Below are 22143 nucleotides of genomic sequence, written 5' to 3'. Positions count from 1 at the left end.
ACTAACCTTAGACTTTAGGACATAGTTTCCCTTTAAAATTTAGAGCAACACCCAAAAGGCTATTATGGCCATCATGAGACATGTCTAAATTTAAGTTTCCTCCTCTCAATTGGAAATTAAACGCATTAACAACAGCAGAAAAAACAACTACATAAAACCACTTGCTTAAGGCCAACTTAACTAGGTGGGGGTCAACAATGGCCTCACCATTATTTCTTCAATAGTATCTTGTCCCTCATTATTAAGTCATTCTTACCTAATTTCCACAAACTAGTAAAATAGATAGAAGTAATTATTATTTTCCAATTTATCAAAAAATATGTGAATATTTCAAATCACTATTCAATCACTCCAAACCTCAATGAAGTCAAAAATTTCCAGTAGCATTATTGTTCAGAAACTGCTTCATGATAAACATACTTTTTCGTGATAACAGGTTTCAATTCAGACTATGATTGTCTTTTTCTTCTTATCGCGTTTTCTTCTTGGGTTGGAGCTGATGATACAGGAAGAGGCATTTACAAGCTCTGAATCCTCTTCGTTAACAAGGATTTTTGCAGCATTTGGATTGGCAAGGAGTTCTTTTGCTACAAGATATCCTGCAATAGACCATGTCTGAAAAAGCTGTGCTTGCTTCCCGATAAATCTACCTCGCTTAGTATCATAATATTCAGGCCACTTGTCTTTTGAGATTCGCCTCTCAGCAACTTGAACAGCTTGTAAAGCAATATCTGGTCTATTCATCTTAATGCACGCCACGGTAAGCTGAAAACAGAAAACAGAAGATGTTGGAATCAACTAATTCAAAAAGTGTATGTCTATTTCCAGCCACCCTCGTGACTTATCGAACGAAAAAACTGAACTTTAACTTCTAGCCTGCTGCTTTGTAATGCATGTTTCAACAGAAAATGTGACTTGTTAAACTGAGTGGTGTGAGCCCTATCACCAATCTTATCTGATAAATAATCTCATCTTTCTGTACAACAACCAACCCTTTATCCCACTAGGTGGGGTCGGCTACATGTTGATTAACGTCATAAAATTGTCTACTATAAATCATATCTTGAATGGCATGTCTGCTAATAAAGAAAAATTTATTTTGACATGTAAAGGAAAATAGCTGAACCAGTCAGTTGGATTTTGGATTGGACATAATCAATTTCGTTATTTGCCGCAAAACAAATTGAGCTTAAATGTTTTGGATATCAAACAGAAGAGAACAGAAATGGCAGGGCGATGAAAGTGGTATAGCATGTATTCATATAGAGAAAGGAAGGTAGGTCCCAATACTAACCTGCCATAGCAAAGTTGGCCAAGAGCCTCCATTGTGGTAAGACCAAGGACTGCAAGAGAAACAGAAGATCAATATAAATGACTGAAACTAGGATGAATAACATAACATAGTGTAATGTTTAGGACCATTACGTATTCTTGGGATCACTTCCTGTTATAATCCGCCATTCCTGATCTTCAAGAGCAGGATAACATATCTTGAATGGCATGTCCGCTACTAACTCTGCCCATTTTGCTTCAATAAGGTCTAAAATTGCATGTGATTGATCTTCAGTGGACAAACTACTGACAATGGACCATAGGTTTCCAAGAGAGAAGAAACGGAAGTCCATGTTAGCTGGTTGTAGATTTCCAATCAAGTAGCCTCCTTTACTTGGCATGAAGTCCACCAACCATGAAGGAATTTGATCTGGATAGATGTTGAATTTGTTTACAGCGTCATATGAGTATTCCTCTGTCTTGTATCTGTAGATCTCATTGAGTTTTCTCATATCAATCCAGTAATATTCCCTTATATGGAATGATAATGCAACAAGGCGATTGTTAAGCGCTCGGAGAAGATCAGCTGATCCGTCCTCAGGAGCAAGCATCTCACGTGCAGACATTAGAGCTGAATAAAACAATGCCTGTTTGACATAGAACATCGATAACAAAATAAGGCTTTAATGTCGAACAAGCATAGCAGTTTTAAATGAGTGTTTATATCTGCTCTTCTAGATATAATTATATAAATCATCAAAAAATGTTCAAACAGATTGGTAGTCAAACGATGGTGACAAATGTAGAAGCAAAAATAGGAACTACTTACTTGTATCTCCAAGGGGTGACCATGAATTCCCATTCGACGATCTATCATACATGAACCATCAGTAACCAGCAAAGTTGGAAACATATCAAAACCGTCAGCAAGACACAGTTTTAATATCATTTTGATTCCAGTTTGCACATCAACTCTCTCTTGTACAGATAAATCTCCAGTGTGTTTTCCATATGCTCGTAACAATATAATCCACCAAAGTCCTGACAGTAGAATACTATAATGTTAATAATGCAGCACGAAAATAACATTTGTATAAAAAAACACAAGTGAGCTAAGAAGTAAGAAACACAGAGTAGTAATAATTGCCAACCAGAATCAACAGGTGCAACACGACCAATTGCAGATTCACCAAAATCAGGATCCAAGACATCTTCAGTTGCAAAATCATCTCCGTCAAGGGGTATCGTCCGCACCTTGAAACTAGCAGGCATTAATCCTTGTCCAGGACTATGACAATCCATGGTTTTCTCCCAACTCTGCCAAAAAAAGCAAGATTAACTTTACCATCAAGCATATAATTATTGGAATGAATTAGTTATCCTGAAGGGTTCAAGAAATACCTGTAACTGAAGGGTATGAAGAATGAAATTCCGAACTATATCATACTCTCCTTTCAATAGGAAAGCTATCCCAGAAGGTATGAAGTCACGAATAAAGACCTGATCATAGTTTAAATTACTGCTGCTGTTAGGATCATTAGCAGCAATAGTTCCAATGGGATTATTACAGTAATAGACCATCGAGTCCCTAAGTAAATTCCACGCTTCATCCTCAATTGAATTCGGGCTGCTCTTGTGCACTGGATCTTTAATAAGTCCATCAATAGGCATCTTCTGCTTTGATGTAAAGCCTCCATTAACATGTTTTGTTATGCCATCAACCCCAATTGCTTCTGTGTGTTGTGTACTATCAGTTACAATCTCACTAAGAGAACCTACAGCAGGTCTCTTTTCCATCTTGGATCGAGTACTGTCTTGATCATTGTTCGTAATGCTACTACCATTTTCTTGCCGTTCACAATTACACATTATTGTTTCTAATCTGTCAAAACCAGACTTCCTATGAGGAGCTTTATTTGTACTGTGAAACAAAGACACCCTCTTGGAAGTATAGAACACCCTTGAATTACTTTGTGCTTGCATACTCACAAGAACTCTTTTTCTTCTGCTACATGCATCCAACTTATTGGGCCTTAGAGAGTAGATATTGTAGCAACGTGTATCAATCGGCCAAAGACGAGGGAATGCCCCAAATATAATCTGCCGAACAGCTTCTGGGGCAGCCATGATTTTGACTTTCTGAAACTCTAGGATTTGAACGGAAAAGGGAAAAGATAGAACATATTAGTAATACTGTGATAAAATTACGAACATAACACTGATACTGTGACGGTGCAAAACACCAATCAAATACTGTAATTTATACTAAGTGAAGTCCTAGTGCACTACAACTACTAAAAACTCAGCTCAATATCACTCTTAACCATATAATAAGGGTCTGTTAGATTTGCTAAAACTGGAGGAGCACCATAGTAGAAAAGAAATTATACTTTGCTAAATATAAAAATGACTAAAACCCTTGGCCTTCATTTTCTCATCCTTCGTTTACATGACACAAAGTATATTTCAGTGTCCAGTACTCATGCATACCAAACAGTGCATCCTGCCTATACATATACGGTCCTAAGCCCGATAAAATATGAAGGTTGTATTAGGAATTTAACCCTCAACATAAAACTTTGCCGAATCTCGATGATACGTCAGTCATCAAACATGTAACAATTAACAACACTAAAAATTGTCCTATAACTCAACAACTTGTGATGTTCTATTTTTACCGTCCCTTCAGATGCATCAAACGCACCCCGAATCTCCTAACAACTTACAAAATCACAATCATTCTGTGACTCCTAACAATACAATTGCACTACTATTAACTCTAACAATCGAATTTCACAACTCCTAGGTTGGTACACAGTGACTCATAATTCTCAACACAAATTAATTAAGTTCAAATACAATATAAATTGAACTTGATTTTGCTTCAGCTTAACTCAGAACCCGTTTTGCAGATATAACAAAACAATCGAAGAATACAATAGACGAAAATTCCGTATGTGATTGAAAAAAAGGTACAGATTTATGTTGTTTAATTCACAAATTGTTTAAGTTTATCATCAATTGAATTTCGTACCTGTGATGAGGTGATTCGAGTTGGTGAGGGGAAAAATCTCAACGAAGCATGGTAGATATCATCGCAAACAGAGTAAAACGACACCGTTTTGAAAAAGCCCCATGCTACTTGCCTTTGGTATTGGCCTATCTTGGCTCCACAAAATTGAAGTCCAATATAGATAAATTTGTTTTTTCTTTTTCTGAATATTTGGTAATTCTATAGTTTGTGAGAATAATTGTAATCATAATAGAACATTATATTTTCCTTAATTTTATGACTTTCAAAACTCAAGCCCTTTAAAAATGAGGAAAACATGTGTGCATTAACCATATATGAGTTTTATATATTATCATTGTATTATTTATCATTTATGGTTAATCATCATTGACTCATCAAAAAAATAATACAAATGAATAATAGATACTATATTAACTATGTATAAATTTTTACACTAACAGTATATAAAACTATACTCTAAAATTATAGTAATTGGAGCTTACACAGTGTTACACTTGTTGTTTAATGGTAATCCAAATTTTTTAAGAGTTAAAATATGTTAAATACTTTATCCAAAAACTTGATTTATATGGACAAAGATGTAATGTATTTATCATATATAAAGTCAAATGTAATCTTTTTTTCAAAAGAACTATTTAATTATCCAAGCTAAATGATTTTGGGAAATAATCATTTAGGTTATGATTCTACCTTTGGATTGAGGACCCAATTCTAAGGTTTGATCCATCTAAATGGTTAAGTTAAAAGCTCTTATCGTGAGGCCTAATTTAGAGCGCAACTAATATGAGAGAAACTGACATGCTATTATGGACTAAACTCAAGGTAATAGAAAAGAATATACATACTAACCGTGTAAGAGTTTTTTACATTATTACCATTCACTTTCAATTATCACTAACTTTTAAATAAAATAATACAAATGAATGATGAATGATATACTAATAAGAGTTTTTTACATTATCACCATTCACTTTCAATTATCACTAACTCTTAAATAAAATAATACAAATGAATGATGAATGATATACTAATTATATATCCTAATTCTCCAACTTTATTATACACACCACACACATTTCAAGCCCCTATCATACCACAAAAATATTCTCATATGGTAATTTTGATGACTAAGGCCAACAACAGCTATGGAAAATAGGGATTTTCTTCTTTTCAAGTGACTCGATGGAACAAGTTAATAATCAAATTGATTGCACAACAAGTTGCTTCTATGTGTAAGTAATATTCGTTATAGAGGGATCCACTTACTCATCATCTTAGCCATCAATTTTAGAAAAATCTAATAGTTTAGATTTAATAACTAATTCAAAATATTAAATTTACCTCTAATTGATAGTTAGAATGGGGAGTAAGTTTTTAAAACTTATTCTTAAAGTAAGTAGACCCATCTTCATTTATGTTTTTGGTGTGGAATGTGCCATTGTAATAGAACATGTTTTAGCATAAAAATAATAAAACAATATCAACCTTGTTTGTGGAGGAGAGAGAACTCGATGTAAAATATAAATGTGGTGTAGATAATAATATTCATCTATAGAATTTATGAGATCCTACAAATGAGGTCAAATATTAAATGAATTATTTAAAGAGAAAGTGTTATAATAACCCGAACTAAAATTATATATCTAATAATTCCTCTATAAATTTTCATATCAATAATAAAATGACATATATCACTTATAATTAATTATTAATAAATAAAATATAAGTTTGTGATATATATTATTTTTTTTTAGGTATAATGATTTGAATGAAGATTTTATTGGATGATAATCATTTTCCAAAGAAAAATCACTATCTCGTAAATAAAAGGTATAATGAGTGATACCGTAGTTGAAACTTAAAACGAAAAAGGTATTACAAAAAAATAAATTGAAATAAACAAAAAATATAAAACGGGAATATTCGGATGAAGTATCTAGAAAACGCATGAAGCAAGAGCAATAAGCATGTAAATATGAAAGTTTTGTTATCTTCATCTTAATCACTTATCACAAGCGTGTTACTATAATCAATTTTCTCCCTCCCTTCCTCCAAGTAAGTAATCTGCAAATTTTTGCACTCCTTACTTTTTCTAATCGTCATAATCACTTTTTTGTGTGATTAGAGCTTATTGACTCACTTAAAAAGCTTGTAGAATTTTTCCAATAATTAATGTAGGTTTGCTTTTTCCGATAATTAATGTTTCATTTTTACTCTCTAATTTTCCACAAAATGGCAATTTTTTGTCCCCAATTCAATATAATTTCCACAAAGTTATGTAATAAATCTTTTATCCTTCATCATCTCGAATTGAACCCTTGATATTTTGGTCTTAAGACCTTTTACCTTGTTGGTGATTACTACTTAGTAGTTACACAGCTAAAAGTATCTAGCTTAAAAATCACAGTTTTCAGTTAAAGTAGTACAATTTTGCTATACTGAACCTAATATTAGTAAAATAAAAGTAAACTTTGGTCATAGTTGTTATGACAATGGTTCCAATATTTTTGACGTCAGCTTCAAGTTGGGTACCTTCTATTAGTAGAATAGATGGTATAATGGTAACATACATGATTTGAAAATATATGGAGGATCGGCTAAATGGAGATTAGCCCAATTTCTAGAAGAAAATAAAAATCCTTATGCAATGTTTTGTCAATTAACACAATTTTTTATTAAATATTGTGTCATTATTCGATCTATGTAGCAGATCGTACCCGACCTACTATGAGGTGGTAAGTTTCAAAATCAGCTATATTTGTCTGCAATTTTGTTCATTGTGTGGTAGATGACAGAATTGGTGGTAGCACTTGTTTTGCTCATTATTTTAATTTTATTTTTACACTGATCTTACAATACTGTGTATAAAAAAATAACTTGTAGTTATTTTTGTGTGTGGTTCTTCTAAGAGGGTTCTGTATCCATTAGCAGTAAGGTAGGTATTAAATATGCAGGGTAGTTCACATATAACTAAAAGGGCTTAAAGATGCTATAAGATTGTTATTTTCTTATACCGTAATGAACTTGGAGGTTATACAGTTTGATTTCATAACTTGTTCATAATTTCTGCCATCTTTTTATTGATTACATTATGCAGAATGTCGGAACCACCCTTTAGACCTCGAGAGAAGATTCTCGAGAAGCAAAAGGTTTACCAAAGTATCCCGAAGCATACTTACCTGAAAGGGCCATATGATAAGATTACATCTGTTGCAATACCAATTGCTTTGGCAGCAACATCATTGTATATGATTGTAAGTTTATTCATAATCGAAATTCGGAATTCGTCATATGATCTTACTTGAAGTTATATTTCATTTTAACATTGTTTGATGTTTTTATTCAGGGACGAGGGATCTATAACATGTCACATGGAATAGGAAAGAAAGAATAAGTTGGCAAATTCTGTGGTGCAAGCCTTAAAGAAACTCCTCAGTATGTAAAAGTGATTTTCTGTGGTTATGCTTTGTTCCTTAGTAAATTTGCTTAGTTAAACACTTTGACACTACCAATGGTTGTCTATGTTTGTTTGGTGTAAACAATTGATGGTTTAGTACTTGTGTGATGAACTTGATGGTATAATTTTATGTTTTCTGTGCTTAGCATGTGAGATACAATTTCAACACCAAAGTGTTTTATCATAGTAGTTTTGGCAAAATGGCAAATGTTATAGAACTCAAATAGCATTAATCCTAACTCATTACAGTGAGAATAAAAATAAGTTTCACATAAAGGCAGTACATGCATTTCAGCAGCTTGTACAAGTGACTGTTTTGCATGTCAACCAGTATTTTAAATTTTGGCGGTTATGGTTAGTGCGATTTCTGTCATTGTGGCTGTTGTGATGTGGATTGCAGCCATTACAGTATGAATTATTTTGTAATTAAAAAATATTGTCCAATTTGACATAGTCTGATATGGTCCAACGCGTCTGATGCGGTTGCATTGCGAAACTTACTGCTAAGAATAACCTCCAGACCTTTGATACTTACAGTAACCGGTTTATCAGGATTATGATGTGAAACAACCAGAAAAGAGAAACACATCTCTGTTGTACCATGCCAAGACACAGTAGAGTTAGGTGAGTCATTCACTAAATGAAGTTCAAACTCAATATGAAAAATATCGGTGTTTCGTAATGCAACCGCATCAGACGCGTTGGACCATATTAGACCATGTCAAATTGGACAATATTTTTTATATAAATAAAACATAGTTAAAGATTCAAGAATATTGCTTTGAAAAATTAAAAAAGCCACTTTATCACACTTTTGTTTCACTACATACATGGCAGATTGTACAAACCCAACTTCAAGGATTTATTCCTAGCAACTTCAGTTTTAAGTGTTTCACTTTTTATCTCCTTTACTTTACCCTTCATCAAATAATGTACTTATATGCCTCTATACTTCTATAACAAGTCACTTCATGTTTATAGGATTTTTGTTATTCTATCACAAAATTTTGTTACACTTCAAAGATGTTGTGGCTGTAGCTTGCAGCTGAATCAATCTAGTAGGGTGAAAATAATAGAGCATAGTAAACCACTCATCAAATAGAGTCTTACTCTAAAAAGCCGGTTATTTTTAAGATATGAACTTATGACTTCTCCAGCGAGTCATTTATTTCTAACTTTTGAAATCAAGACTTTCAGGTCATATGAGAAACAATTTTACGGTTATGGTAAAGATTACGGATATGAAGATCTAAGTTTAATTATGCCACTGCATAATAAAGTTATCTTTGCTATAAAGTATAAACGATTATAAATGTAATCTAGGAGCATTTGTTGAAGCCTATTCCATTTGATTGAAGCTAATGTCAAATAATTGAAAAATTATTATGTAAGTTTTAAGAAAGGAAAAAAAGGTTAACACAGATAATTCCATGGTCTTAAAGGCAATTTGTCCAGTTACTTATGATTAAGACATATTACCAATTGGTCATATTAGACTATCCATTCAAGATAGATACTTATAGGTGATATATCATATCACTAAGATCAGATAAAATGTGTCTACCTAGTTATTGGAAATGTGTGACTTTATCATATGATGAAAAATTAACTCAACCTGCTACAAATCAATGGTCAAATACAGAAACATGTTACAACCAACCTAATTAAAATGTTTGGAAAAGGTTAATTGTACAACAATTCTGATGAATTTGTGAAATCCATGTGAGACTAAGTATCACATGATGAAAGTGGCTTAGAGCAACCACAATGGTTCTTCTTAACGAAATAAAAATATTCTTACTCTTCTCCATTGTGTCATTCTTATAGCCAAATGTCGTTGGAAAAAAAGGTAGATGTTGTGGAACCCAAATAAGAAATAAAAATGATTTGTCATTATGGAAAAAAGTATATGTTATTTTTATTTTATGTGAAGTTATAATAAATTATAAAATAATATGTGGACTCGAATAAGAATAGAGATTTTACTAGCTGTTGGAGATGCTCTTGTACATTATTGTTCTTCATTCCCCTTAGACTACAGGGCCTAATAGTAAAGATTCCTTAAAAATAAATACATAGCATGTTACTCCAAGTTCAATAATTTACCATGCAGTGCACATGGAAAGGACATGGAGAAAGGTCCAACTATGGCTACTTTTCTGCACATAAAGGAAAAGTCACTGAAGGAATTAGAAAAAGGTTTTTCCAAATTTAATGTATTATGATTTTGAGTGAGGCCAACCATTACTCAAATATCTATAAGAAAGTGATATTAAAGACCCCACCATTCATTCATTTTCTAATATAGACAATGGTACTAGACAATTTTTACTAAAGGGTAGAGACTAGAGAGAAGAATTTGCACATTGATGTGTGTCTTTTGATGAAACACTTGGTACCTTCTTTCTGATTCAGCAGTAGATTCTGCCTCCACCAACCTTTTTAGCAGTCTTGTTATTTCAACTTCAATGTTCAAACAATATATTGATATCTTCTATATCCATTTTTATCTCTTATTTACTTTTTATCTCAATTGATTTGATTTTTTTGGAGTTACCCTTTACTTGTTTATAAATGTAGCAGGTACCTAATGTTGAAAATACACCTCAGAAACTGTATGTTATACAATGTAGTAATACATGCATAGAAAAATATGCTATGAACATGAAAAAAGTATTACTAGTTAGTTAAATGCATGTATCAAGTTTAACTTTCCAATAATTAATTACGCCCAACAAGGGTCATGGGGTTCTGACAGCGGACAGGTCGAGATTGTGACACATGACACGAAAATAGTGTATATATAAGGCTGTTGCTAACAAGTTTTGGTTCATACTTAACAAGTAGGTAGTACTAGCCATGGCAGAATTCAAGCACTTTGTTATTGTTAAGTTCAAGGAAGGTGTTGTAGTCGAAGATCTAACCAAAGGGATGGAGAAGTTGGTCTCGGAAATCGAAGCTGTCAAGTCCTTCGAATGGTATGTTTTCTGTGATCACCTTGTGAATTTGAGAAGAAAGTATAGAAAATATTGTAATTTGGTATACAAGGCTAAAAGTACAAGCAACAAAGATTTTATATTTGATATCATGTAGATTTCACATTCATTCTATATTCTATTTAGCTTAGTGCATAAATTTCAATGATTTTATTTAGCATCATTATGTGCATGTATTATTGTTAAGCAGGGGACAGGATATTGAAAGCCTAGATGTGCTGAGACAAGGATTCACTCATGCCTTTTTGATGACATTCAACAAGAAAGAAGACTTCAGTGCATTTCAGAGTCATCCAAATCATATCGAGTTTTCGGCAACATTTTCACAAGCTATTGAGAAGATTGTGCTGCTGGATTTCACATCTACTCTTGTCAAGGCACCAGCATGATCCTCAAGATATTTCAGCAATAAAGATTCCATCTATCAATGTTAAACCTTTGTGGTATATGTAATGTGTGTGCTTTTTCGTTTCGTCATGAGTTGTTGCTGCTGAATCCTGTGCAATTTGAACTCTTGGTATGACTTATGAATGCTATATAAGCTATTTTCCTTCTAATTAATATGTAGTTAAGGGTTGGCAGAATAGCAAGAGAAAACATAATTCAATGCAAAAAGCTATATAGATATGGAATGATATATTATGCAGAAGTGTGGATAAATATAATAATTTACCATCTTATTTTGTGTACATTATACTTTGGTTTTGTGTCCTAACATGTAGAGGGGTGCATTTTTAGTGTCATGAAAGAATCATTATTCTATTATCAATTGGTTTGTAAGGAGTGTGTTATCACATTATAAAGATCCTCCGCATCAAAATTAGCGAAAATTATGTACAATTTTACAATCTGAAATCAAAGGGAATTGATCAATTAAAGAGCAAGTTTGGCCACTACAACAGATAGCTGCAACTGCATAGCATCAAAACCTGTCGTTACGCGCTTTGAGCATCTTTTGAACAGAACATGAGCTAATTGAACAATTGCATACAGGGAAGCACGGATACAATACGACATGGAGATGCGATTATGTTAAAAATTATGAACTGTCTAATACAAATACATGTTTGATTCGGGTACAACGCGAACAAAAACGGCTATGTGAAGTGTCTGTGCTTCCTAAACTGCATCTTCGACTTTCCGGATTCTTAGATTGATCAAGTGAACGATTCTGAGTGATAACAAACCGCCGTTGTCAAAGCCTCGGTTAACTTCGAGAGAATGACATCACATGCCTTGACTAAAAGAGCCTAAACACCGAAAGCAACCAACTCTTTTAGAGGTCTAAGGGAACATGTACATTTGGTGTGGAACCATATGGTCCAAAGTTATAATATCCCACGTGAACATGTCAAAAAAGCTTGGCATAGCACAAAAGCAAAAGCCAATAGATTCTCTCACAATCACACCTTTTTCTAGTGGAAAAGAAAAGTTCACTAACCAGCAAAAGCTGCATATTCTCTAACTTCTAACTTTATGCCTTGATATTTAATTAGTGTCAAAATTTGATAATTGAAGCATTGTATTTTGCATATATGGTGAAAATGAATGACCATGAAACTGTTCAAGAAAATTCACTTAGTTAATTCTGTGCTGATCTTCAATACTACCATATAAGTCTTCTACATCAAACTCAACTCTATTAAATAGAAACTTGAGAACATTTTTTGGCCTTGTACATGTCTATTAAAACAGCAAAATATTTTTCTGTATCTGGTTAATATTAGTTATGCTGATCAAAGTAATAAGTAATAACAAACCTAACTTGTATAGGGTTTTTTTCTTCTTCTAGGGACTAGTGCAATTTAAAAAGGATTTAAAAGTAGTAAAGACTAGAGCAATGTGCTGGGTTACCTTTAAAGATACTATGGAAATGAGTATATGTAAATGTACACTGTTTTAAATTGCGAGTGTGGTAATTGTAGTCGTTCCATGCGGATTACAGGTGTTATGATGAGAGTTTTTTTGTGATTAAAAATATTCTTAAATTCGATGTGGTCCGATATTATCGTATTGCAATTTAATATGGTTGCACTGTAGCCCAACACAACCATATCATTATAATATGGTGTCACACGCATTGTGACGTGATTGTGTTTGTCAATGTAATATTACGTCGCATTAAGTAATACGGTCCACAATTTGAATCATTACTCACGATCATGGTTAAGAGTTTGATAACAGATGAATGAAAGTAACAACTACCTAAAACAGCCTAACATGCAGAGCAATAAAGCTCATAAGTAAGAAATATATTATATACCCACTTAAGTACACATAAATAGAAGGGTCACACCTTAACTATTGTGCTTGTTGATTCAAAAAATAGTACCTTTGTATAAGAAAACTAAACACACTACATGCCAATGCTTTAAAACCTTTTCCTTAAGGGCATTAGTTAAGAAAAAAACAAGTTATTTTGCAGTGAGAAATGTAGTGGAAAAGGGAAAAAAAGTTGTCTAATTTCCTCCATATATTTGAGTATAAAAGCTTTTGTGGGTTAATTGGAGATGGCAAAAGAAAAAAATGCCTCCATTGTACCCAGCACCATGATAGTTTTTGCATATGCTCTTTAGTCTTCACCATGCAACAGAGAATGCTGGTAATCATTGCTTTTTGCAAGTGGAATTGAGGATTGTAGGAACCAGGGTGATACAACCATCATGGTAACTACAGGTTCCACGGATCAGGATCCTCTCCAGTAACGGATAGACAAGTTCTTGTTTTTACACTTGTAATGAAGAATAAAAGTGTCATATGATTATATTTAAAGGATAAAAACGTCACATTCTTATATTTTTTCATATTGTTTGTGATATACTTGTCTCTCCGTTACTGAAAAGTATCTAACTCATGTTCCAGTAAAGACAACCAGATTATATGAAGTTATGAACCTTGGTTGAGTTGGTTCTAATGATTTTGACATGAAAGTGACCCAACCAAGTTTATTTATTTCATTCTAGACTAGTTCATGCCTAAGTGTTCTGTAAATTGCTATAAGCTTGTCTATATATTTGAATTGCTTTGTGCATCAAATGGAAATAAATCATTCAATATGCATGTCTCCATCAAAGGATGGTTATCATAAAGAGGTATTTGAGAAATGTTACATCAACAAATAAAAATGTAAAACAGCATAAGGGAATATACTGTGGTAAATATATTGTTTTCATTCATAAGATTATCAACTTTATTCTCTTATAAAGGCCAATAAAAGCAAATCAACTATGCCAACCAAATCTTAAATTTTCCTTTTAGCAAATCTTCATTGATATCCATCAACAATCAATTAAAATCTCAGGAACAATTTGGACATTTTTCTTATAATAACTAACTATATGTAAATAATATTTGCTAGAAATTCAGTATTGGACATTATTCTAGGAACAATCCAAAATTATAATTACCATTCTGGGAATGAGGATCTTGTGTCCCTAAAAAACTACGTCCTCATGTACCATGCTTATCAAACACTACCAACTAGCATAAAAATATTACTTTATCATTTTATGATTTTTCTTTTTAAGTACATGACAATTTCTCATTGGGTTGGGACACAAAAAATTGGGACAGGTGATTCTCATTCTCATTCTGGTTCCTAAGGAAATACAAGAGAAACAAAGAACATGGCCAATTGTTCTGTTATCAGTTAAAACTAAAATTTCTGCAACTATAAACTCTGTTATTTCAGTTGACTATGATAAAAAGAATGAGTATGTGTCCTTTCAAGAATAAAGGAAGAGTAAAACCAAAGAAAACAAAATAAGAAATTGAAAACAACAACAAAAAAAGACACAAGAAAATAATGGAGTTAAAAGTGCTTAGATGAACAAGTTCATTTATGTGCTCTTACATGCATAGATCAACAAAGAGAATTCAACTGTATCTTCATCTCTCAGTGATGTCTTCTCCTCTAACCACATTCTACTATCCAATTCACTCTTAGTCCTGAACATGAAAACTGCATATCCAGAAGGTGCAGGATTGAAAAACCAGTTATGAACATCCCATAAAAAATCCACAACCAACCCATCAACAAAAATTGATTGGTTACCCCTGAAATTCCATTGCAGCCTCTTCACTCTGATCATAGTCTTGTTATCAATACAAACAGAAAGAACTGGATAATTCAACCCTTCATTTTCACCACTGCATTTGATCAAAATGTCATGCAAAGTTCCATTTTCACAGAACTTAGTCTTTGTTGTGAAAATTGTGTTACCTGAACAATGTTCTCTTCTTGATAATAGTGAGACTTTGGCTAAAGGGATTCTTCTAGTTTTGAACTTTTTGGTCATAGTTTCTTCACCAAGAATAAGTACTAATTCTGCATCAATAAGAATTGCAACAAAAAAATCATTAACAGGTTCAGGACCAATATCATATTTAGCATTATAAAGATCCCAGAATATTTCAATCTTTGACTCATCAGATTCAAGCATTTTGCTCCCTTTCTTCCTGAAAAACCTTGAATTAGTATTAAGTCTGAAAATTGTTTCTTCTTCACCCAAGCTTATAGTGAGTCCTTGATTTAAGTGACTCATACTCCATGTAACTGTGATAAAAAAGTGCTTTTGGTTATTGGAGAGAATTGCTTTGTAAACATAAGACACTGAATTTTGGGTTGAAGGAATAAGGCTTGGTGAGATACAAGCCTTGCTTGAAAAGCTTGAACATGAAGAATATGGTGTCACAATCACTGCATTTTCGCTGAAACATGAAATTATGTCTCTCATTTTGGCATAAAGATCTGAACTTTTGGAGGAAATGAATAATGGGTTGTTTTTGTTTTTGGATTCTATGAAGAAATCATGAGTGCTCTATGATCATTAAAGGTTATGGCTGCATTTTCAAATGGTATTGGCTTTTTGAAAAAGGAAAATGAATTGAAATTGAGAGAAACAAGGTAAGACAATATTGTTTCCTAATATAGGACCAATATCATTTAATGATTTAATTTGCATGTAACATGTTTCTCTCTCTTATTTATATGTACCTAAATATGCATCTTATCGTCTTATGATAGAGTTAATAATGGTTCAAAGTTATAAAAAATTAGAATTAATTAGAATAGAAAAAACAATATACACTATCAGTGTAAGTTTTATACGCTAATAGTCTATTATTTATCATTCATTTTTGATAATCAATTACTAGTTTTCAATAAGATTAATACAAATGAATTGTGGATGATTTACTAACTTTATATAAATCTTTGTACTAATAATATAAAGATATTATACTTATCCAAACAAAATTTGGCACTTTAATGAGTCCTTGTGACTTAATCTTAATTTTGTATAAAATAAAAGTGAGAGGTTATACATTAAAATGAAGAATTATGATCATTATCCAAAGTCATTAAGTGTGATTTTAACAACTTAAATAATCTTAATTTCAATCTTTTCGTTTTCCAAACAATGTTATACTAGCAAAAACCTTGATTCATAGTGTAGGAAAGGAAATATATTATTAAAATTAAACTCATGATTAAATACCGTGTGTGATTAGGGATTAACTAATATTTTAACTAGCTAATGAATTATTTGGTAACTAACCAATTAACATCAACAATTTAGATATCAAATATTTTATATAATGATTTATTGGATTTAGGCATGGGTAAGAATGTAAGATTGAGAACTTTACAAAGTCACGTACACAAAATGAACCACTTTAAAAAAATTAAACCAAGGCACATGGTCATAAATTAAAATAGTAATGTTCTTGTGTACAATAATAATTGTATTTATGTATCAAATATTTTGAGATGCGTTGAATCCGGAGTAAAAGAGCATTCAATATAAAAGCATTTTATTACTTTGTTATTTTTTAATTTATGTTAGTTGTACAACTTTAGCTATATTTTGCAATTGTGGTACACCACTCGCATCTTTAAAATACAACTTGTACTTTAATATTATATTTAAAGCATGACTTGCATATTTTAGAGTGACATCCATGAAACATGGAAGATTACCAATTATTAGACTCACGATTTTTGACTTAAATGCAATGATATTTTCTTATATATAATAAGGAATTAATATTTCCAAGGTGTCCGGAAGTTCTTCCAACAATTATTGGTCACAAAAATCGAACTTTATCCCAATATAATATATGAGAATCTAGTAGAATCTTAAACCAATAGATTATTGTCATTAAATTTAAATGGCACAATACATGAGGTGGAAGCATGCACTAGGGGCATTATTACTCTCCCTTGGTCAAGGTCCAACAAGTGTGAGGACATATTTTATGGGCTTTGGACCCCTTCAAGGTAGCAAGAGTTGCCAAAGTTAAGCCCTTGTTTCTATGAACTTGGAATTCCATAATTCCATTTGATGTTTTGAACTTCAATAATTCTTAAAGAAGGGTGGTCTACCCTACAATTTTCCACAATTCATAAGATTATGCCTCCTTGATTTATGATGGAACATTAGAAAAGTGGTAGCTATTAGCGGCAATATTAGTAAGTCATTCTACACCAATTAGGCTAACTTGCCAAAAATTTATGAGAGACAAATATGTGTTATACTTGTTCCAAAGGCATTATAAAAAATTAGGGGTGACAATATGGGTCAGGCAGGGCCTTTGGCCCACCAAAATATGGTTTGACCTGACTCAACCCTTATTGCTAAAAAGACTCAAAATATCAGCTCAACCCATAGCTGGCAGGGTTGGTAGGCTGGCGGGCTGACCCATTTTACCCCTTCAAAACATACATTTATAACCAATTTAATCACAATGTCAAAAATAAATAATCATCACACTTCATAATTGTCTTTTAAAACAAACAATCACAAACTAAAATCCATGATCTCACAATAATATATCGTCTTAGTTTAACACTTGTAACTTCTAAACAACAAGTCAACATAGTCTTAAACTTTTAGACTTCTAGTTCATAATAAAGCTTCTTACTCATAATTTTTAAACATTAGATGCTCGGTTGGAAGAAGATGCATCTACTTTTCTATTACTACGACTATCAACTAAGAGCTTACAACATGTTCTAGTCTCCTTTTTTTTAATGATGGCCCACTAGGCCAGCTCAGCCAAACCCTTCATGGCCCGTCTAAAAAATGGGCTTTCAAACCGGCTTAAATATGATTTTTTTGGGCTAAAATCCCCAATCTAAACTGCTAAAATAATTAATACAAACGGACTAGCCCATTTAGCCATGTCCATATTGTCATCCTATCAAAACTTACATCAGAATTTATGATAATAACAAATAGTTTTTTATATTCACATATAGAACATTTTTTTTATTTATACTTAATAAATAAGTATAAAATATAAAAAAAAGTATTGAAGGTTTTATGTATCATAATCAAGTCTTCCTATTGAGTTATCACAAGCAACAATTCGAATGGCAACTTGCCATGTTGTTTTTTAATTGAATTGTTTTATTAACTTGACACTGAAAATGTTTTGTCTTATTATATCTTGAGTGTTATTTTATTATTAGCACAAAATCAGAGCTCATCTTACAGATCCTGAAATATGGGGGAAGAGATTAAAGCATGAAAAATATAAAATACACGTGTACTTAATTCTTAAGTCTTTCTCTAAAAAAACAAATCGTAGACTTGTATTTATTAGGGGGAAACTAGTTTTATTTTAGAACTTTTTCTTGTTTCGAAGTTATTGTTTTTCTTTTTACCATTTCAAGGTTTGCTCAATTTTTTTGCTTTAATTCCATCATCATTAAATAATTATACTTATCATTTTTTATTAATTAATTCTTTTTGTTCTTTTGTCTCAAACAATCAACTCAATTATTGAAGTAAAGTTGTGAAACATTACCTAGGAGTTCCTTGGTTCAAGCCCTAATAACTGTGTTTTACCATGTATGTGTTCAAAATAACTTCCAAAATACAATACTTGTTAATTATTTATTAATATATGTATACTAAACTTCAATAACAAATGGTATGGAAGGGGGAGAAGAAAATATCTAAGTAAATACAAGGTCGAACGTAATTTGTAGAGATGGCAAAAATACCCAACATGTGGGTAATCGTTAAAATATTTACAACGAGTATCTACAAAAGTAACTTATAGGTGGAAATGAATATTATAATATCCGTCCGCACTTACTCGCATATATTTTAATTAAATATTTTATATTTTATTATTATTATTTTAACAATATATTTTGTCTATTTGATTATTATTACATAATATATTTTAGTGATTGAACTATAATCATAAAATTATCATATTTCTCAAATAATAAATATTTTTATATATTAATTATTATAAAATATAAAAAAATTAATTAAAAATTCGTTAGATATCCATGAATATCCGTTAGCCTGTAGGTACTCGTAAATAGTGTGGATATATGAGTACAGGTATGCACTATCCATACCGGCCCGACTCCATTGTCATGCTCAATAATATCGCTCTCTTGAAGGATCAGGTGCCCTTTCCACGTGAGCCATGGGCTCAAGTTGCAAATTGCTATAATTGCGCACAAATGTAAGTACAAGAACTACACCTAAATAAATTACACTTAAAAAAATTTCTACCTTGCATTTTTCAAAAGAATAAGTCTATTAAAAAACTTAAGCTTGTCCAAATATCTATAATAAAACGTCTTATAAAAATCATTACAACATAATGCAGTTTCGTTGACACTAATATATTGTGCACTAAAAAATATGCAAGTTTTGGGTTTTGTTTTAACATTTATGTTGTTCAAGTGCTGTCACATTATTAATCTTAAATCACATGGACTTTATTGTCCAATTAATTTATACATAAACTTCGTATTCAATGCAATTGCTCCAGAGAACTAGTTCGTGCTATTAGTAATGGAGACCATAATGGAATTTGATCTACTTTAAACGTGATTCAATATTTTTGACAAATTAAGAGTATTTCTTCACCTTATAACTTTATAAGTAAGAAAATAATTTTTTGTAAAATGTTTGACTGTTATTCTCAACAAATGTCGATCTTAATAAATGAATCTCAACAAACATCTTATTAATATTTATGCTTCAATTGATTACAAAATTAAGAGTAGAAATTAAAATAAGTCCCAATTTTAAATTTTATGAAACCAAGACAAGTGGCAAGATTCAACCAATTGCAAATAGAGACGACTCCGCTACATTAATCATATGATTCAGTAAATTTGGCATTACCATATATACAAACTTTCATGTGGTGGATGTAATAATGATAATAAAAAAAACAGTAGAAAGAAGAAATGAATAAGATGCTTAACAATTTTGTACCAAACAATAACTACATAGTTCCCAAAAAGGAACCTCTGAATGATATAGTTACCTTTACATACTCCACTATCAATCATCAACATTTCAAATTACTCATCATGATTGCATTTTTTTCACTTTTATTTTCTGATTTTTTTATGGCAATGTTGATAAAATATCAGAGTAATTAGCACATGGCCTTAAGGAATCAAAAGCCAAGTGCCAAATGCGTAGCCAAGACAAACACCATAAAGAAAGATTGTGACAACATAAGATGTGCACAATAAAGTTCAGCACTCACTAGTGTGAGAACTTTCATAAAACGTCAGATACATTTTTTTTTAGAACCTCTAGTCTGATATTTTTGTTTAATTTATTAGTGAGTTTAAATGGTCTAATAGTTTCTTCATATAATAATCAGTTAATCACTATAACCAACAAATATTTGATTAATTTATATGTAGAGTGATAGTATAATAAATTTAAAAGAACAAAGAAATACTAGATTTTGTTAATGTATTGATAGAATTGTTTTTTATAACCAATAATATATATCTTTTATAGGTATATTAATGAACTTTTGTGGACAATATAATTGCTCCTTTTAATACGGATGTGATAAAACTTTATATCATTAGATCAACACTTTCATAATAAAATTGTTAATGGAATTAAGAAAATATTTGATTCTCTTATTGATTATCAACATGTGCGGCAGACACCTAGTGGGCTAGCGCTGGCCCTAGCTACTATCATGACAAAATAAAAAATGGCGAATTATAGAATAGTGTTTATTAAGAGCCCGAACGTGTTTTGAATTGACCATATATAACTTTCTCGAGTGAGTAATTAAGATCACATATCATAAATAATGTTATATTTTATATCCTAAATTAATGAAAATGTAATTTTTATTATTTAAAATTTTCTTTTATTCATATGGTAAAATATGATAGGCTTCAGACAGAAAATGAAACAAAAAACATGTGATTATTATCCTTGAGTGAGACCCAAAGGTTTGAACTTTGAACAAAAAAAGTAAACATTGACACGTGACCTTAATTCGTCTCATAAGTTGTACACTACATGTATCATTAACTTATCATTTATTAAAAATATATATTTAAATTAAAAAATTAATAATTAATTATGAGAGAAAATATTTGTATCATATTCTATTAAAGTTATGTCATTTAGGTCATGAATATTATATGTACATATAAAATCAATGGAGTACATAATTAATTATTTTTTAAATACTTACCTTTTTATTATTATTTTGTAAGTGTAATATAATTGACATCTATTCTATTAACAATATAATAAAAAAACTTTTTCATGTCACATGTCACATTCTATTCACATTTTTCCCTTCATGCCACATGTTACCTCCTCCTCACATTTTCTTCTCCTAAAATGTTCTACGTTATTAATTAAAAAACAAATAAAAACTCATTCATGTCACATGTCACTTCCTCCTCACATTTTCCCCTTCATGCCACATGTCACTTCCTTCTCACATTTTTTCCTCCTAAAATATTCTATGTTATTATTATGTACCTTCGCATATTATCCTTACTTTTTATATAATTTTATATGTTAATAATTTAATATTAATTAGCGTTTGGTTTTTGTTATGTTAAAATGCAATAGACATTGGACATTAGATGAGATTGAAATCATTTTTCACATATAAACTATTTCTTTACATTAATCTATGTATATTATTTAATGTTTACCATTAATCTAAGAATAATTGTATTTTTCACCTCATTAAAGTTTTGTGACACTTTTCCCACTGAATTTTAATATTTCACATTATTTGAATTTTAATTTTTCTCTATTATAATTAAAAAAATCAAATTCTAAATTGAAGTTTTTTATAACTTTTAAATATATATTCATAATAAAAAAACTCATATAGTATAATGATTTGATTTTTATTTTTCATTAAAAAAAACGTATTTATGTGCTTGAACATGCAAATGTATGGTTTAACTATGCGAATGTATGGTAAGATGTGTATTCTTAATAATGTAAATGTATGAGTAATATGTGTGTTTAACTATGCGAATGCATGAGTAACATGTGTTTTCTTAGTAATGCGAATATAAAAAAAAACTCATTCATGCCACATGTCACATTTTCTTC

The 22143-nt window shown here is 31.2% G+C and overlaps 3 protein-coding genes and 2 long non-coding RNA genes across 7 annotated transcripts; 2 read left to right on the top strand and 3 right to left on the bottom strand.

The window, feature by feature from the left end:
- LOC109351143 (alkaline/neutral invertase E, chloroplastic) lies at nt 140–4457 on the bottom strand. Of its 2 annotated transcripts, none has more exons than XM_019592506.1 (7): nt 4307–4457; nt 2674–3419; nt 2424–2589; nt 2102–2313; nt 1426–1919; nt 1295–1343; nt 140–765 (listed from the first exon to the last, which is right to left on the bottom strand). In XM_019592506.1, the coding sequence occupies exons 2-7, from the start codon at nt 3397–3399 to the stop codon at nt 445–447; spliced, it is 1968 nt and encodes a 655-aa protein (XP_019448051.1). In that variant the 5' UTR covers nt 3400–3419; nt 4307–4457; the 3' UTR covers nt 140–444. The 2 variants fall into 2 exon arrangements, with proteins under 2 accessions (XP_019448051.1, XP_019448052.1); XM_019592507.1 differs by having other exon boundaries at nt 2674–3432; nt 4308–4457.
- On the top strand, nt 6343–18569 carry LOC109351141. 2 transcript variants are annotated; one of them, XR_002108189.1, is made up of 4 exons: nt 6343–6361; nt 7404–7560; nt 7653–7901; nt 18558–18569. It is a non-coding gene; the product is annotated as an uncharacterized LOC109351141 (long non-coding RNA). The 2 variants fall into 2 exon arrangements; XR_002108188.1 differs by lacking the exon at nt 18558–18569 and having other exon boundaries at nt 7653–7904.
- LOC109351142 lies at nt 9904–14566 on the bottom strand. Its single transcript, XR_002108190.1, has 3 exons — nt 14556–14566; nt 13138–13143; nt 9904–10291 (listed from the first exon to the last, which is right to left on the bottom strand). It is a non-coding gene; the product is annotated as an uncharacterized LOC109351142 (long non-coding RNA).
- On the top strand, nt 10529–11316 carry LOC109351140 (stress-response A/B barrel domain-containing protein At5g22580). The gene is made up of 2 exons (XM_019592505.1): nt 10529–10741; nt 10950–11316. The coding sequence occupies exons 1-2, from the start codon at nt 10623–10625 to the stop codon at nt 11146–11148; spliced, it is 318 nt and encodes a 105-aa protein (XP_019448050.1). The 5' UTR covers nt 10529–10622; the 3' UTR covers nt 11149–11316.
- Nucleotides 14578–15700, bottom strand: LOC109351139. Its single transcript, XM_019592504.1, has one exon. The coding sequence runs from the start codon at nt 15493–15495 to the stop codon at nt 14599–14601; it is 897 nt and encodes a 298-aa protein (XP_019448049.1). The 5' UTR covers nt 15496–15700; the 3' UTR covers nt 14578–14598.

This window comes from Lupinus angustifolius, chromosome LG06 (genome assembly GCF_001865875.1).
Source record: "Lupinus angustifolius cultivar Tanjil chromosome LG06, LupAngTanjil_v1.0, whole genome shotgun sequence".
NCBI classification, from domain to species: Eukaryota; Viridiplantae; Streptophyta; class Magnoliopsida; order Fabales; family Fabaceae; genus Lupinus; species Lupinus angustifolius.
Note: the sequence above shows the minus strand (reverse complement) of the source record. Positions and strands in the feature narration are given on the sequence as shown.

Coding starts and splice junctions, on each gene's coding strand:
- LOC109351139 (XM_019592504.1), bottom strand. CDS start 15,495: ATGAGAGACATAATTTCATGTTTCAGCGAAAATGCAGTGATTGTGACA.
- LOC109351143 (XM_019592506.1), bottom strand. CDS start 3,399: ATGGCTGCCCCAGAAGCTGTTCGGCAGATTATATTTGGGGCATTCCCT. Junction 1,920..2,101: donor GTCACCCCTTGGAGATACAA/GTAAGTAGTTCC, acceptor TATGTCAAACAG/GCATTGTTTTATTCAGCTCT. Junction 1,344..1,425: donor GGAAGTGATCCCAAGAATAC/GTAATGGTCCTA, acceptor TTTCTCTTGCAG/TCCTTGGTCTTACCACAATG.
- LOC109351140 (XM_019592505.1), top strand. CDS start 10,623: ATGGCAGAATTCAAGCACTTTGTTATTGTTAAGTTCAAGGAAGGTGTT. Junction 10,742..10,949: donor GCTGTCAAGTCCTTCGAATG/GTATGTTTTCTG, acceptor ATTGTTAAGCAG/GGGACAGGATATTGAAAGCC.